Source organism: Oculina patagonica, chromosome 1 (assembly GCF_052425735.1).
Source record: "Oculina patagonica isolate OP01 chromosome 1, crgOcupat, whole genome shotgun sequence".
NCBI lineage: Eukaryota > Metazoa > Cnidaria > Anthozoa > Scleractinia > Oculinidae > Oculina > Oculina patagonica.
In genome coordinates this window covers 16,089,923-16,105,462 of record NC_135758.1, presented here as the reverse complement: position 1 = coordinate 16,105,462, position 15,540 = coordinate 16,089,923, and the positions used below count along the sequence as shown (strand labels likewise).

Below are 15,540 nucleotides of genomic sequence, written 5' to 3'. Positions count from 1 at the left end.
CAAAGACCCACGTTTTGGCGATTTTGTTTGTTTAGAGTTTCTTTACCTTAATCGGTCCAGTATCGAAGTCTGAAAGACTGAGCAAAGTTTTTTCGCAGCTGTTAATTGAACAAACTGAGTAAGAAAGCAGCAGGCAAAGGTTCCGTGTTCACAAAAGCGTTGAACGTAACAGTGGCCATGCCGCTAGCAACGACAAACAACTGATTAATGAAGAATGATTTGTCAACATGGCGTTTGTTTATTGCATGTACAGCTGTATTTGTCAGATTAAACCAATCTTCCTTGCCATTAATATTTCTTTCTTCTCTTTCATCACATTTTGGACCATTTTTTGTAGTTAAAAACGATTGCACTCGACGTAACTTTCTTGAGACATAACTGAATAATTGCTTGCTCATGTGCAAAATCTCGACCATTCATTTCTCGTTTTAGTTACTCGTCTTTGTGCACTGAGCTGCTATCATTCCACTGATATTCCACAGAAAAACTGGCTACGTGCGCTACAATTTTTTTCCTTGTTTAATATCATTACGTTAGATATTTTCTATCTTTTTTAGCGGGCCTGTATCTCGCGTGTAAAGGCGGCATGCAGACAAACTAACTGACGAACGCACAGCTCTTAAATGACGTCATTGAACTAAGAGTTTCAATGAATCTACACGTGGAAAGTCCAATATAACAATTGCAGAACTAATATCAAACATTAAATAATGACCTTGGCTCCGCGCACCCGGAGTGAGACGAATCGAAAAGGAAGTTTGGGTCGAGCGCAAAAGTCACGAATTTCCCTTGCGGGGGTTGTAATTAGAAATACCAGCGCAACCTCAAGAACGACGCTAATTAAACTCTATATTCAGTGCTGTGCTCATTTTGACGATTACAATAGCAGGCTGGATTATTAATTGGCCATTAAAACCAAACCTTTAGGCTATTGGGCAAGTGTAGTCAATAACAAAGAAACTTCATTTCACAGCCTTGAACGTACATCTAATATGGAAACGTAGAACAGGGAATAAAGATAAACCAGCAAACAGTCAAATAACAATGAAATAACTAACGCACCGGCCCCATATGTAAAGCGTCTGTCTCTGTAAGGTCACTAGACTGGGTGGGACAGTAAAGGAAACACTTCAAAACAAGACACTTAACAAACTGCCGATACACGACATAAAATGACGTTAGATAATCAGGCACCGTAGGGTAAAAATAAAAGTGAAAAGAATCTTTAACCCTGACGAAGTGTCTGTCGCGGCTTGAGAGAACCTTTGAAAAGATAATTGCACATTGCACTTGTTATTAGCATTTTATTATCTGCTCTATTTAAGAACGTGAAACACTCTTTTTCACTTTACTGCTGTTCTTAAGTTTTAATACGTATACGGTAAAGCACTCATTTCTACTCCCTTATTTTTTTTTTTTAGGAACGATTTTGTTGATGGTTACTGTGGTTTTGTAAGAACAATGCGTCGTAAACAGGACGTTCTATCACGCCTCCTCCACTTACATGTAAATCTCTTATGCGCATTCGATTAACGAAGCTCTTATGATAGTAATTTGATAGTAATAACCAACCAACATGCAAAATGACACATCAAAGCTAACCGCACAAAAGACGATCGCAGCAAAAAACCTCTTTAAACGTCGCTTTTGGAAAGAAAGGGAGTCATAGACTATCAGTGGTACTTAAAAAATATTTCCATTCCTGAATAAGACATGCTGTGGTCGATAACATAACTTAAGTTCAACAGATTTTGCAATCAAAGTAATTATAGATAAATTACACTTCCCGTGCACAAGCAGTGAAGACTGAACAAAATATTCCCGTTACTCTTTAGTCTTATCAAGAGGATTTTATATCAAGCAAAACTAGATTAATTAGTTTCGTCAACTATAAACTGTTCTGTTTTTTTCGTGTGTTTTAGAGAATGTCTATAATTAAGGGACCCGCGATTGGAGACCTCATGGATAAGGTTTTTTGTTTTAATTGATCTGTGGTCATGCCTACCAACCACCACAGTTTGTGTGATGTTTGGTGAAGTTTTTGTGGTTTTTGATTGAATAAAAGAGACGATCTATTCTTCGAGGATATACTGCAAACCTTACACAAGAAACTTCAAAGTTTAAGTTTGTCTAAAAAGACTATAAAGAACAAAGAGTATCTCTCGGTGGCCATTGACAGGCACCTCAGGACAACAGAAACACCAAGGGAATAAGCTTTGATCTCCTCCTAGCACAACCTAATTTACTTCACAATATTCTTTATGCATGAATTGCTTCAGTCAATATCCAAACTCACCGCCAAATTCAACAGCCTAATAATAGAAGCATGAATAAGATATGACAGCTCTTTTTTAATGTAAACACTGGAGTCGTATCGGTATATTTTACTTCGAACTCAGTGAAGTTTCACGAAATGCTGTCCTCGCTGCCTTGAATCACCATTTAAATTACTGTCCAACAGCCTTGTACATTGCATGTCTCTTGATTTCTCAGAATGATAGATTTCAGCTGAGAGTTTACAAACATTGAGAAACGCACATGTTGAAACTACCGCCTTTGTCTGAGCGATCATGCATATCGGAAAAGAAATATAAAATGCCATCTTACAAGTATGGCCAAAAGAAGCAAGACAATCTGCAAAATTTTCTTGCCGGCGTAACATAGTACAAAAAGGCTTGTGACAAAGAAAAATTTTCCGTGTTGTTTTGAGAGGTCATAAAGCATTTGGAATATTACAAGTTCACGGGTGGCCTCTCTCGTCCGAAATTCATATGCTAAATACTGTGAAATTATTGTTTGCAGTTGTCAGTTCTCGTTCACCTGCAGGAGAACTGATAAACCATCATCCGCTCCAAACTTTAAGAACAACAACTTTCCCGCCTTAAAACTCTTCCTCGTGAGAACTGAGCATTGCAGAGGACTTGTATGCTCTGAATGATTGTTATCCGCTTCGTATTTTGCATCGCTTAGCAGATGTGAGAACGAGAGATCATAACAACGTTCCTATTTTGCATATTGGGTGTGCTACACACAAGGTGACAACAGAATGAGAGAAGATTTTGCATAATGGACTTCCGTCAAAATATGCCCTGTTTTCAAATGACACTTCGATAGAAACAATTTGCTTGGTTAGCTGTGTACAAGAATGCAGAGTAAAACGGTAGGGCGTATTTACGGCGATTTTAGCTTTAGCTGAATCAGGAAATAATATTTCAACACAAAGTTTAGGGGCGTGATGGCGTTTAAAACTCTCCCAATCAACACTCTGACACTTTTTTGACAAGCGGCGGTTGAAATTGACAAGACGCTGCACCTCCCGCGAAATCTAACCAATCAGCGCAAACCAAGAGCCCCACGTGTAGCAGATGTTGCTAATGAGTGGTGCATTATGGCCTGACTTGAGGTCAAAACCAAATGACGTCTATTCCGGCTTTCACTTGAAGCAAAACTAGAACGATCTAGAGGTGGTTCGAACCTCGCAACAAAAACACGGCAAAATTACGGAGTTGTAGCTGACCGCTCTCGGAGCAACTTTTTCCATATGCCGAGCTCACTTCTTGTCGAAATGGACCGCTCCACAAACGGGCAATTGGACGCAGATCAGAGAGCTCTGCAAATCGCCCTCGAGCTCTCCATGCTCGGTCTGACAAATGACGACGATCAAACTTCGAACGCGTTTGACGATATTCGTAATAAGAAAAGTATGAACATGACGGAGTGCGTGCCTGTACCGAGTTCTGAGCATGTGGCGGAGATAGTCGGAAGGCAGGGTAAGTTTTGGAGTCTTTTGCGAGGCTGTAATCAAATTAGCTAGCTGACTTGTGGAAACCGCGTGTATTTGACGTGTTTTTGTGTTTGGTTCCATTTCAGGTTGCAAAATCAAGGCTTTGCGAGCGAAGACGAACACTTACATCAAAACACCTGTGCGTGGAGAGGATCCTGTTTTCGTAGTAACGGGAAGAAAGGAGGATGTAGCTCTTGCAAAACGCGAAATCATTTCAGCTGCAGAACACTTTTCTCAAATTCGAGCTCAACGAAAAAATAACAGCCTGAATTCACTTGCTCCTGGGCCACCAAGCCCTACAACCCCAGGACAAACTACTATCCACGTTCGTGTACCTTATAGAGTTGTTGGTCTTGTTGTTGGCCCAAAAGGAGCGACGATTAAACGAATCCAGCAGCAAACTAACACGTACATCGTAACACCATCCAGAGACAAGGAACCTGTGTTTGAAGTCACTGGCATGCCTGACAACGTCGAAAGTGCGCGAAAAGAAATCGACAACCATATTACTACGCGTACCGGCGGTAGAATGGATACAGGCGACGATGTTTTCATCAATGATGGACTGCAAGGCTCCTTCAACGACTTTGCTCCCAGCTCTATATATTCCAGTGGGTCGTCGAGCTTCTCTGCGTTTAGAGACAGTAACAGCTCGCTGGGATTGCCTCAACGCACAAGCACGGATTCATTCTATGGCTACCCGAGCAGCAAGAGTTCCAGTATTAACGATGGCGGCTTTAATCCGATCAACAGCCCATTTTCCGCGAATGGTTTCTTCTTCAATGATTTGCCTTCGCCGACGGATCGCGATGTTGGATCAGAGGGGAGCTCTACTGGCTCAGGCTTTGATCCTGCACCCGCACCACCATCGCCGTCTATCTGGGGGAACGTGCCGTCTACTCGGTCCATGAACGAGCAAGCACCGTTCACTCGTAGCTCCAGTTTAAATGGCCAAGCATTAAGCTCAGCGATCGGCCGACCAGCAAGTCCACATACCACTGCAAGGCGGATGAAAAGCGATCCATTGACTGGGAACTTTTCTCCACTGTCTGCATTCACTCCTTTTACCACGCAAGTTACTGCGTCCAGCGTATCATCGATTCCAGCCACAAGTTCTAATGGAACGCTGAGCACAAGTGAAACAAACGGGGTGAGTACGATTGGTTTTAATGCAACCGAGGAAGCGAATAACAACAACACTACATTAAGTCCGCTCGGTAAAGATATGAAAAAGAAAGATTGCGTCATTTGTTGTGAGAGTGAAGTTGTGGCGGCTCTTGTTCCGTGTGGCCATAACTTATTTTGCATGGAGTGTGCAAACCGCATCAAAGATGAGAATAATTCCTGTCCTGTTTGCCAAAAGAATATCGACCAAGTCCTGCGTATATTTTCCTAGGGACTTAACTTGTATGAGCGACAAAACGATTATACTTTACGACGAAGTTCAGTGAATTTAAAACAACGAATTGAAATGTCATGTAATGCTATAAACATTTTGAAGTAATCTATGGAGTGTATTTGAATTAATTCAGAGAGAATTTGTCTCTATGTATATTTAGTTGAAATTTTTCAAGAATGCTTTTATTCTATACTTTTGTTAAGTGATAACGTTATGTAAAGCTAGATTTTTTGCTAATTTAAGATTAGTACATATGAGAAAGACTTAAGTTATGTAAAGATACCACATTGCTGGGTTAAAATTATCTAAAGAAATAAAAAACACGCTTGGTCGTGTTTGGATTCAACTTACTCATAAATCTTATATTCAAAAATTAGTTTCTAAGTTTATAATCCGTCAGAACGAAATTATCGGAAATCAGTAAATGAAAGTACATGCTATATATGAAACATTAAAACGGGATAGATTCCTCTACCCAGCACAAACGCATAGGTATATTTATGTGAACTATTTTATGTCATATCGATAACTTTTTTGATACAGCCTTCTAAGGAATTCTATGCCCTAAGATTATATGATATTTGTATAAATAGTCATAATTTCTATATAATATTGTGTTGCACCATAGTTCTATTTACTATTTTAATATTGCTAAGAGAAGTACACCAAGATTATAGTTCTTCTGTATATTTAGCTGCAAATGCTCACAGAAAATCTTGGTTTAAGAATTGAGAGTTTAAAGTATTTTTTATTTTATGGCACTCTACATAATACTATATGGAATTATACAGAGAAGAAAGTGTAAATTTTATTTTTTGCTATTAAAATTGAGTCTATAATCCGTTTTCTTGGATAAAATGAGCTCTAGAAGTCCACAAAATTGAGAGATGTAGCTATAGGTGTGATTGGGAAGTCGTCCAGTGAATGCATAGTTTTCATCGTACACGTCATTCGCTGGCAGGCTCCTAACAGAGATTTTTGCATCGTCACGTAGTTGTATTAGAATTGTTTTAATAAAAATGGAACGAGAAGTTTTAGTAGAGCAATTCTGTCATTGATTGCGTTGACATACTTGGAAACTTACACAAATAGACAAGCCATTGTGGTAAAGAAAGGGTTACTTATTAATCTGCAGCAACAAAAATCAAGGAAATTCGGTTTCAAACGTTTTGTTGTGCAGATGTAAGGAAATATTTTACAAGATTCGCCACAGAATAGGTGTGAAATGTATATTCCTTGGCGTGCATAAATTTGGAGTTTTGTTTATCATATCTCGCCTTCCACCCTTTCGTATTTAAATTTTAATGACCTCAGCAAACACACGGAACGTGTCTTTGAAATGTTGGAAGCCATTAAGTGCTCGAATGCACAGATTCGCGTTACGCGCTCTGCTTTTTTTCCACCTAAACTGATATCGAGCAAAGTACATTTACTGGCTTTGCTCATGAAAATGCGGAAAGCGCCCCTTGGAACACCTGATTCCAATCAAGAGTCTTACCACCTAGTTTGCAAGAGCAGCAGGAGAAATTTCCATAGTGTTCAGTACAGCAGTCATACAATGATTTCGTGCGTGAAATTATAAACGTCAAACAATAATAGGCTTACTTTGCAAAGTGATTTCCGATTTTTGTGTTTTAACTACAGATAAAATTTATTATTTTCTTTACTTTCGCAAGACTTGAAAAGATTCTTTTAATACGGAGTAAATATTACATATGAGTTCAGTTCATCCCGAGGCCCAAGCTTTAGACCGCTTCTTTTGCAAACAAAAGGGTTCGAAGTGGCGCCAATTATGTTGACGTCACATGGGGCTCGCGATTATCATATCAACACCTCATTGGCTGTTGATGACATTAATTATTTACTGTTTACACTCTTTCGAGTGTATCAGCTGTTTTGCATAAATTGTCCCTCTGGCAAAACCGTGTTTTCTTAGTGTTGTTTTGGCAAACTGTCAAGTTCTATTGTGCAAAGGTCTGCTTAGCAAGACCTAATTAAGAATCCTTTGCAAATTGAACGAAACAGCTGCATTGGCGTCCCAGGACACAAGTCCCTCCAAACACATTCCTCGAAACTTATTTTGGTTCATTCTTCTCGCACGAGAGCTTGTACGAAGTTTTCAGCAAGACTGGGAAGTGATATTCAGCCCTCAAAACAGTGCACCACCGGCTAGAGGGAGCGGATTTGGCAGTATAAAGCCTACTCGTTTGTATGGATGGATTAACAATTTATAGCAACAAAGCGAATACCAGCACGTTTAGCCTCCATTTGCATAATAATTCCCAAATTAACCGGTGTCGTCTAGCTAAGCAATGACTGAAGTTTTGTTTTATTATAGGTAGGTCCTAGAAGTTAGTAAAGTAATTAATCTCTTTTTCCGCCGACAGTGTTGAATGGTACATACCGGTATCGACCCACGCAAATTGTAATTCACAACAACGCGGAGCTAAGTTACAACGGTATACGACTGATAAGTTGTGATCTTTCATCTGCATTCAGTCAAATCATTTCAATAGGGCTTAGATGTTATTGTTCTTTACAAAAGGCGCCTTCTAGAAAGTCTTAAATGTAGCCCGGTGTTCTAAAACCAATCAATATTCGAGTGGCTAAATATTTTGCCCTTTCCCCTAGCAACCTCTCGCGAGTTTCCGTGTAAACAGTCCTTAGAACCCTGTACATATTTCCGTTTAAGCTGCTATTTCTTTACAATGTTTGTTTACTTTTCTGTTGCTGGGATTTAAGCCGAAGTTCCGCCTAAATGACAAACACAACTTGTGCATTCTTTTGAAGCAACTATAGGAATCCGTTGATTGCTTTTATTTACATTTGGACTATGGATTGTTCTGCCCACAAGATTAATTAGCCGGCGGCACTTTTGTAGTTTTAAGCCTTTTCAGACGATGAAAACCAACTTTAGACATCAAAAGCAAAATGAAACGCCTTAAAAACAAATTGTCCTGGGATTACTTCTTTTTAAAAGTGTTTTAAATGACGCAATGGCATTCAAACTTCAATGCTAAAATTGCATTCAGTACTTTTCATTCCTTTAATACACCAAGAAACAAAAAGAAAAAAAGAACAAAACGTGACGAAATGTCTTTAAGCTTATATTCGGTGAAGGTGACTTATACTCCTCCACCTACGGGAAATATATCACGTATTTGACTGTAATAGCATTGTATGGAATTACTTTTTACATGTTACTTTTGTAAGCAAAAATGATTGATATTGCTTTAATTTGCGGATGTAACGGTGAAAAGACTGAATCAAGCATGAAGGCCGTCAGCACGTATTTGACTAAGTTTTGTTTCTCTTATGCACACAATAGAGATTTCTTAAAAGCAGATTATTAATAACATTGATAAGTGGCAATTGACATTTTTTCCGTCGCGAGTTCTACTTCTTCAAGTCGTTTTTTGTACTTATAAGCTAACGACAGGTCTGATCAGGGGCCAAAAATTCCGTGCAACTTATGCAGTTTTTGTTCTAATTAAGGCAGTTAAAGTATCGGGAAAGACGAGGAATGTTTTCTCTGCAAGGGAGCTGTGATGTTAAAGCAAAGCAGTTAATTCACAAAACTGGATATTGGACTGAATAAATTGAAATAAACAATAATATTTCGGGTGAAGTGAAGTGTAAACAAATGATCATGCGCCATAAGCGCACCACTCCTGCTTTCTAACCACACAGATAGAAAGAAAGTATCAAATGCCCTGTCTGGTATCATTTTATTTCCTAACTACAATTTATTGACAAACAGGAATTTATAAGGCTGACATTTATTTACTACCACGTACCAAATCCCCAAATGTATCCGCCCGGCGGCCTTCTACTGTCATCAGGAGTGGTGCGGTGTTTTGGTGTTATATCATAAGTTTACAGGAATTTGATTCTTTTTGGAGCTCATGTTACAATCATACAGGATTTTCATTTAAGTTAACAGTGAAAGTTTAGTTAAGTTTAGCTGTGTTAGGATGGTTTAGTTTAGATGTTGCAGTATAGCGAAAAAAAAATTTGTGTCATTAACGTTTATAGTCTTTATAATTATTACAGTTGAGTTTTCTTTCCCCAAGAAACAAAGCAGTTATAAATAAATCTGAAACACCTTTACGAGAAGCAATACAATACCTTAACCTTAAAATTAATTGGTAGCAAAGTAAAGCTTGTAAAGAAAGAGCTGATAGGAGCTGACAATCAGTTGTACACTGAAATTCCTAACGAATGATCTCCATTTATGATGCACCTTACTTAAGGGGGCGTGGTGACCTAATGGTTAGTGCTCTGGACTCCGGATTGAGCGGGCCGGGGCATTGAGTCGTATTCTTAGGCAGGACACTTTTCTCTCGAAGTGCCTCTCTCCACCCAGGTGTATAAATGGGTACCAGCAAATTTACTGCTAGGGGGTAACCCTGCGGGGGGAGTAGAAATACTCATAGCTGCTTAATGCTACAGAAACCGGGATAAGCTCCGGCCTGAGGAGTAAAGCAGGCTTTACCTTACTTAAGATAACAAAATTTCGTTCTTTCAAGTACAAAGTCTTTGGCATCTTCGATAAACCTGAGAAATTTCAACGTGACCTGAAACACTTGAATAATTTTGAAGTAGTCGAAACTGTCCGGAAAATATTTGCAAGTGTTTGTCAGCCTTAAGAAAAGTTCCGAAATTGATCGGAAACGTTCACCAACCAAAATAAAGAATAGTGATCGTGGCCACGTTAGTCTTATTCACTCTAATCGAATTATATGGTTGGCCATTCGTTTCAAAATTATGACATCGTGTACGTGGGTTTTTCTGCCGGGGATACTTGTTTTTATATTTTTATAAAAAAAAAAAAAAAAAAAAAAAAAAAAAAAATATAAATAAAAACAACCTCCCCCCCCACCGCCAAACATAATTTTATTAAAAAAAAAAAAAAAAAAATATATTTTTTAAAGAAAAAAAAAAAAAAAAAAAAAAAACACTTTATAAAAAAAAAATATCACACACCACTCACATATTTTTTATTTATACACACACCCCAAAACCCCGAAACAAAAAAAAAAAAAAAAAAAGGAAAAAAAAAAAAAAAAAACACGAAAAAGTTGTATAAATAATATATATCCGTTACGTACGGTCTTTTATCTCATATATACAACCATTTCTATCGCGTATATACGCGTATTTAAAGACGCGTATATATGCCTAACCAACACCGCGTATACTTGCGTAATAAAAACCAGGAACCAGGAACTGGCAGGAACGCATATACTGGTTTTTATTACGCAAGTATACGCGGTGTTGGTTAGGCATATATACGCGTCTTTAAATACGCGTATATACGCGATAAAATGGTTGTATATATGGGATAAAAGCCCGTACGTAACGGATATAAACAAGTGTCCCCGGCAGAAAAACCCACGTACACGATGTCATAATTTTGAAACGAATGGCTAACCATAGAATTAACCATCATGTCTTTATTGTCGAGCACCATATATAGTAGCAACCTCCCAGGCGCCGCAAAGAAACAGAGAAACGTCTCTTATCGTTTATGCTCGACCGAAAATCTCACTAAGCGCTTGGGTACAAGGCGCGCAGAGTAGCCCGTCGATTGCAGCACTGAATATGATGAAAAGACATCTATATTTTTAACCGAGTTCTGAAGCCCAGTGACTTATAAATTCTGTTTCAAAATTTCTGTAATTCAGTTTTTTCTTTGATTTACGGCGACTTTCTATATACAAAAATTTTCTAATGTTAATGAAAATGTTAAGTTATATCTATGAAATAAAAATATAATATAACATAAAAACAAAAACTTTTGCCGCGTAGGAAAAGCGTGGGTACTAAGCTGCTAACAGAATACTTTTTCCTACTTAGAGGGTCTGAATGGGGGGGGGGGGGGGGGTTGTCCACATGTCGGTTGTCAGTTAACATTTTCGATCTTTGTCGGTTGTAGGTAAATCTCAGTTAATAAGTAAATTTGTAAGTTAGTTGTTAATTTTCGTTATATAATTCAAGCAGTTTTTTAAAAGAAGGGGATAACCTGCGTGGCCGGCCAGGCTAGGACTTTAAGACTTTAAACTATACAAAGTGTAAAACTAACAATTCATCTTTTGATTGCACTTGAACCTCATTAACCTTAGTTTCTTTTAGCAGCGTGCTCTTTTATTCCACCTTTGTTTGTTCGAAATAGCTTCAGCGAGAACTCGTTAATTCCGTAGGTCTCCGTACTGAAGGGCGTGCTACTTCAGTCTTCAAAATTCTGTTAGATGTTTTGTTTTGAACTCAGAGACCCCTTTATGTTTTTATTTGTCCACTGGAACTCTGCTATGGTGGCGTTCGATTGCAACCTTCACCTTTTTACAAGAAACTTACGATGACTTTTATAATTCAAATCATAGCTGGATCGCTTTAATCAGGGTCAGCCCGGTGCCTGTGTAAGTGACTATACCAATATACCTGAAAAACATGTATCCAGTATACCCGAAGGGTTCTCTCAGAATCATGCAAAATACCAAAATTTGGAAAAACACAGTATACTTTATGCCCACAAAAGGCCCAAGAGCTTACAAATACTGTATAACCTCAGGAGCCCATTACTGATGGGCTCCTGATAACCTATTTTAACCCCCCCCCCCCCCCACCCCAGTTCCCAGTTTACCGTATACTTGAAAACCCTGGCCGACCCTGATAAATCTACGCGCAGTGAAATTACTACAGCAGGCCGTTTCGTGGGCTCGACTATCGGCCACTGTTCTGGAAATGAATTCCTGCTAATCCCCGAAAAGGAGGAACCCGGCGGCCATGGAGTGATTTGATGATAGGAGATTCTATAATTAACTGAATTTGGAATTTAATGTGGCTACTGCTGGTGAAATAAAACCCGCCAAAGGATCTAGACATTTCTTAAGCTAGAAACAAATACAAAATGCTGTACTTTATGAATACAAAAATCCCTACCAGGGGCGTAGCCAGCCTATAGCAATTTTTTTTAACCAACCCGTATTTTCACAATGTGTGATGACGCAAAATTCATACTGAAAGTCTCATGAACTCTTTCACGAGTAAAAAGCAATTAATAAGGTACCATAGCATTATATTCATTATATATTTCACAACTACTCTCTCGCGATGAGATCAAGGCTCATCTAGCAAGTGCAAACTTTGGAGCCTTTTGGACTGGCAAGATGACAAGCAACTGCACAATGGCGGGGCGAAGAGTGTTTATTTTGGAATGTGTGAAAACTGGCGCTATTCCCTCCTATGAAATGTTCCAGATTTGGTGCTGTGAAATACACATAACATCAACAGAAAGCGAAGGAGAAAGCTTTTTTTTCAGCAGGGATTTTAATAAAAGCCGGTCACCGGCAGCCTACCGATATTTCCTTTATCGCATTTGTATCTGAAAAAAATGTTTGTGCCAAAATACCGTTTTGCGCCGGTCGATAAAACTAACCATCAACAACACTCTGGAAATTGCATTTTCGAGCAACTGCATTTCAAATTTTTTTTCTGGGGGGGGGGGGGGCATGTCCCCGGATCCCTCTTGGGCCCATTTTGAGGTTACGGTCGCCTATTACATCATTGAAGGCCTCTTATGAAAAATATTATTCACCCTCCCCCCCCCCCCCCCGTTTTTTGGAGAGTCTTTATCCAAAAAACTTCCTTCTCCACAAAAAAGCGGCCCTTACAGGCCGATTAAACAGGCCTACAACTCTTCAAAAAGCTGGCTACGTGTCGGTTAGTATTTGCCTGTCGCTTATCGGTGATTTTTTCTTGTTTCACGGTAGTCAGTTATATTTTTCGCTCTTTGTCGCTAGTCTGTTAACTGACCCCATTCGGACCCTCTATTTGGAAAAGAATAGGATCCTTTTTCCAGAACAGAACTTCAATATTGAGCACTTGGAACTATCTAAAGTATTAAAAATTAGTTGCCGTCACTTCACAATATCAGTAACATTATCGTTACCATAATATATGGTAACATAATCGTCAAAAAGGTCAATTTTCTCTTGATTAAATATATCATAACGTAATTTCTCAGTTCTCAAAACAGAAACCTTAAGCACGAAGTCGTGGGAAACACAGTGGGTTCGAGTCCCGGGTTCAAGCCCTGTCTGGGGTCAAGACTCTCTCCACCCAAGTGTAAAAGTGGGTAGCGATAGACCAGCATCCCATCCAAGGGTACGGAAACCGGGTTAAGCTCCGCCGGGCGACATGGGCTACTTGGCCTGACGCATACATTTTAGCACGAAATACGAGTTTCAAACCAGCTTCATCCCTAGAGCCCCCGCTCATGTCGCTGAGAAACCAGGATTTTAGGTTTATTCACTCTCAAATTAAACTGCTGATGAGAAAATAAAGTTTGTGTTATGATGCAGAATAGACAGTCCAGTAAATTAGCTCAAAAACAGTTTTCATGTAAGTTATGAGTGGCTAAGGTACTTTATTAAGACGTATGGCGTTAAATGTCGGTAAGGGTAAATGGCAATAGCATATGCTAGAACTGAGAATCATTCAGCCTGGCTATCAAAGTTTATAAGAAATTCTAGGACTTTAGTTTACAAATAGGCTCTGTCGGGAAAATAAGGCCGCGCTCCTCTCACTAACAATGAAGAACGGACACGAGAGAGCGACGGAAATGGAGCGTACTTTACAAAATGATCATCGAATCATCATCGTATACAGTTGAACCCCTATTAAGCGGCCAGTTACTAAAGTCCCGAAAATATTGTCAGTATAATACTGTAAATATAACCCCTTTTAAGCGGCCACCCCTATTAAGCGGCCGCGGCCACCTTTCTGCCGTCCCGATGAGCGTTCTTTTATTGTTTTCACCTCTATTTAGCGGCCAATAAGAATGTAATATACGATATTTAAATTAATTTCCAACAAGCCGATAAAATCATTCAAACACAGGTTTATTGTCGTCTTCCTGTGATTCCGTTATTCCTTTTCACCTTATTTTGTATTGAAATAATGTAACCTTTTAAAAAGACATTATGCTAATTTCTGACAAACCCCTATTAAGCGGCCAACCTCTATTAAGTGGCCAGTTGCCATTTCCCCGAGGGTAGCCGCTTAATAGGGGTTCAACTGTATCATCGTCTCTCATCAGAAGTTCATAATCTGATCATCATTGATTAACATGACCACTCAACGGTTATAAATGTCCTCTCCCCGCCGGGTGTTCGTCGAACATTTCGAAAGGAACCCCAACAGCTACAAGAATCTCGTTTTGTGGGCGTGGTTCGAATTCCAAGAGGTACCAGTTCTAAAGCGAGAGGAAATCTTGGCTTTTGTTTGCAGTACAGCCAAGATGACAAACAGTTGCAATTGGACATCTTTGCATAGTTTCTAGGTGCGTTGGTCAAAAAGGGTCGGACCGTCAGAAATAACGGGAGGGGGGGACTTTTCCCAAAAAAAATTCCTGCAAGGGAAACTTGTCTAAAACGATACTGCAAGCGGTTGTCCCTAAAAAAATTCGTGCGTAAGGTACTACCAAATTTCATCTTACTGAAACTTAGTTACCCTAAAGGTCTGCAGGGTATTTGCAAGCTGAACCAGAAGTGTACTTCTAGCTGAACTTATCTTTCTTATTCCCTAGTTTTCTATTTCTTTCATGACTGTTAGTAGTCAGCGATGTTTGGTTTCAGAAGCTTTTGGTGATTTAATCAAAGGCTCTTCGGCCCTCGTGGGGTGCCGCCTCCGCTTTTCTGTCCATTCTCACTCTCCGGGCGTCCTCGGCTCGGGGTCGCGCCCGGGCTCCCTTCTTTTTGGGTTGTCCCTCCTTTCCGTGGCCGCCCTCTGGGCTGCTCGTCTCGCCGGTCTCTGTTTCCCGCCGGCCGCGCGCGCGCGGGCGCGCGGCGTCTCGTCGCTCTGCGGGGTCCCCGTGGGCGGCCCACTTCGTGCTCTCCGTCGCGCCGCCCCGGGTCCGCCCCACCAGGCTCGGCGTGCCCGCTCCCCCCCCATCTCTTGCTTGTTCTTCTCTGGGCGGTTGTGGTTGCGGTTTCGGTGTGCTGTGATCGCGGCCTCCATTTCCGCTTTCCCTCCCGCGGGCGCGTCCTGTGTGTGTCGCGTCGCGTTCCGGGTCCTGCCGGGGGTGCTTTCTCTCGCGCAGTCGAACGGATGACGTGACACGGGTGCGGCGCGCCGTGGAGTGTGTTGACTCGTCACGCGGGTAATATTTTTAACAGTGCGTACGTGTTCGGCGTCCGATTTTTCACTTGTGTCCTGTCCTTTTGCATAGTGTTGTTACTTTCCACGTCGTTGAGCGAAGGGGGCGCTCAGATCCGGATGACGTGAACGGATGAGTGACGCGAAACAAAACGTGCATGAATGTGTGTTCACTAAACGCGTCTTGAGTTTTCTTCGT

At 40.3% G+C, this 15,540-nt stretch overlaps 1 protein-coding gene across 1 annotated transcript; it reads left to right on the top strand.

Annotated features, from left to right (window-relative positions):
- The first annotated feature begins 3,254 nt into the window (after positions 1–3,254).
- LOC144658465 (RNA-binding protein MEX3B-like) lies at positions 3,255–6,220 on the top strand. Its single transcript, XM_078518876.1, has 2 exons — positions 3,255–3,770; positions 3,871–6,220. Exons 1-2 carry the CDS (start codon positions 3,542–3,544, stop codon positions 5,178–5,180), a joined length of 1,539 nt encoding a protein of 512 aa, XP_078375002.1. The 5' UTR covers positions 3,255–3,541; the 3' UTR covers positions 5,181–6,220.
- The last annotated feature ends 9,320 nt before the right edge of the window (positions 6,221–15,540 follow it).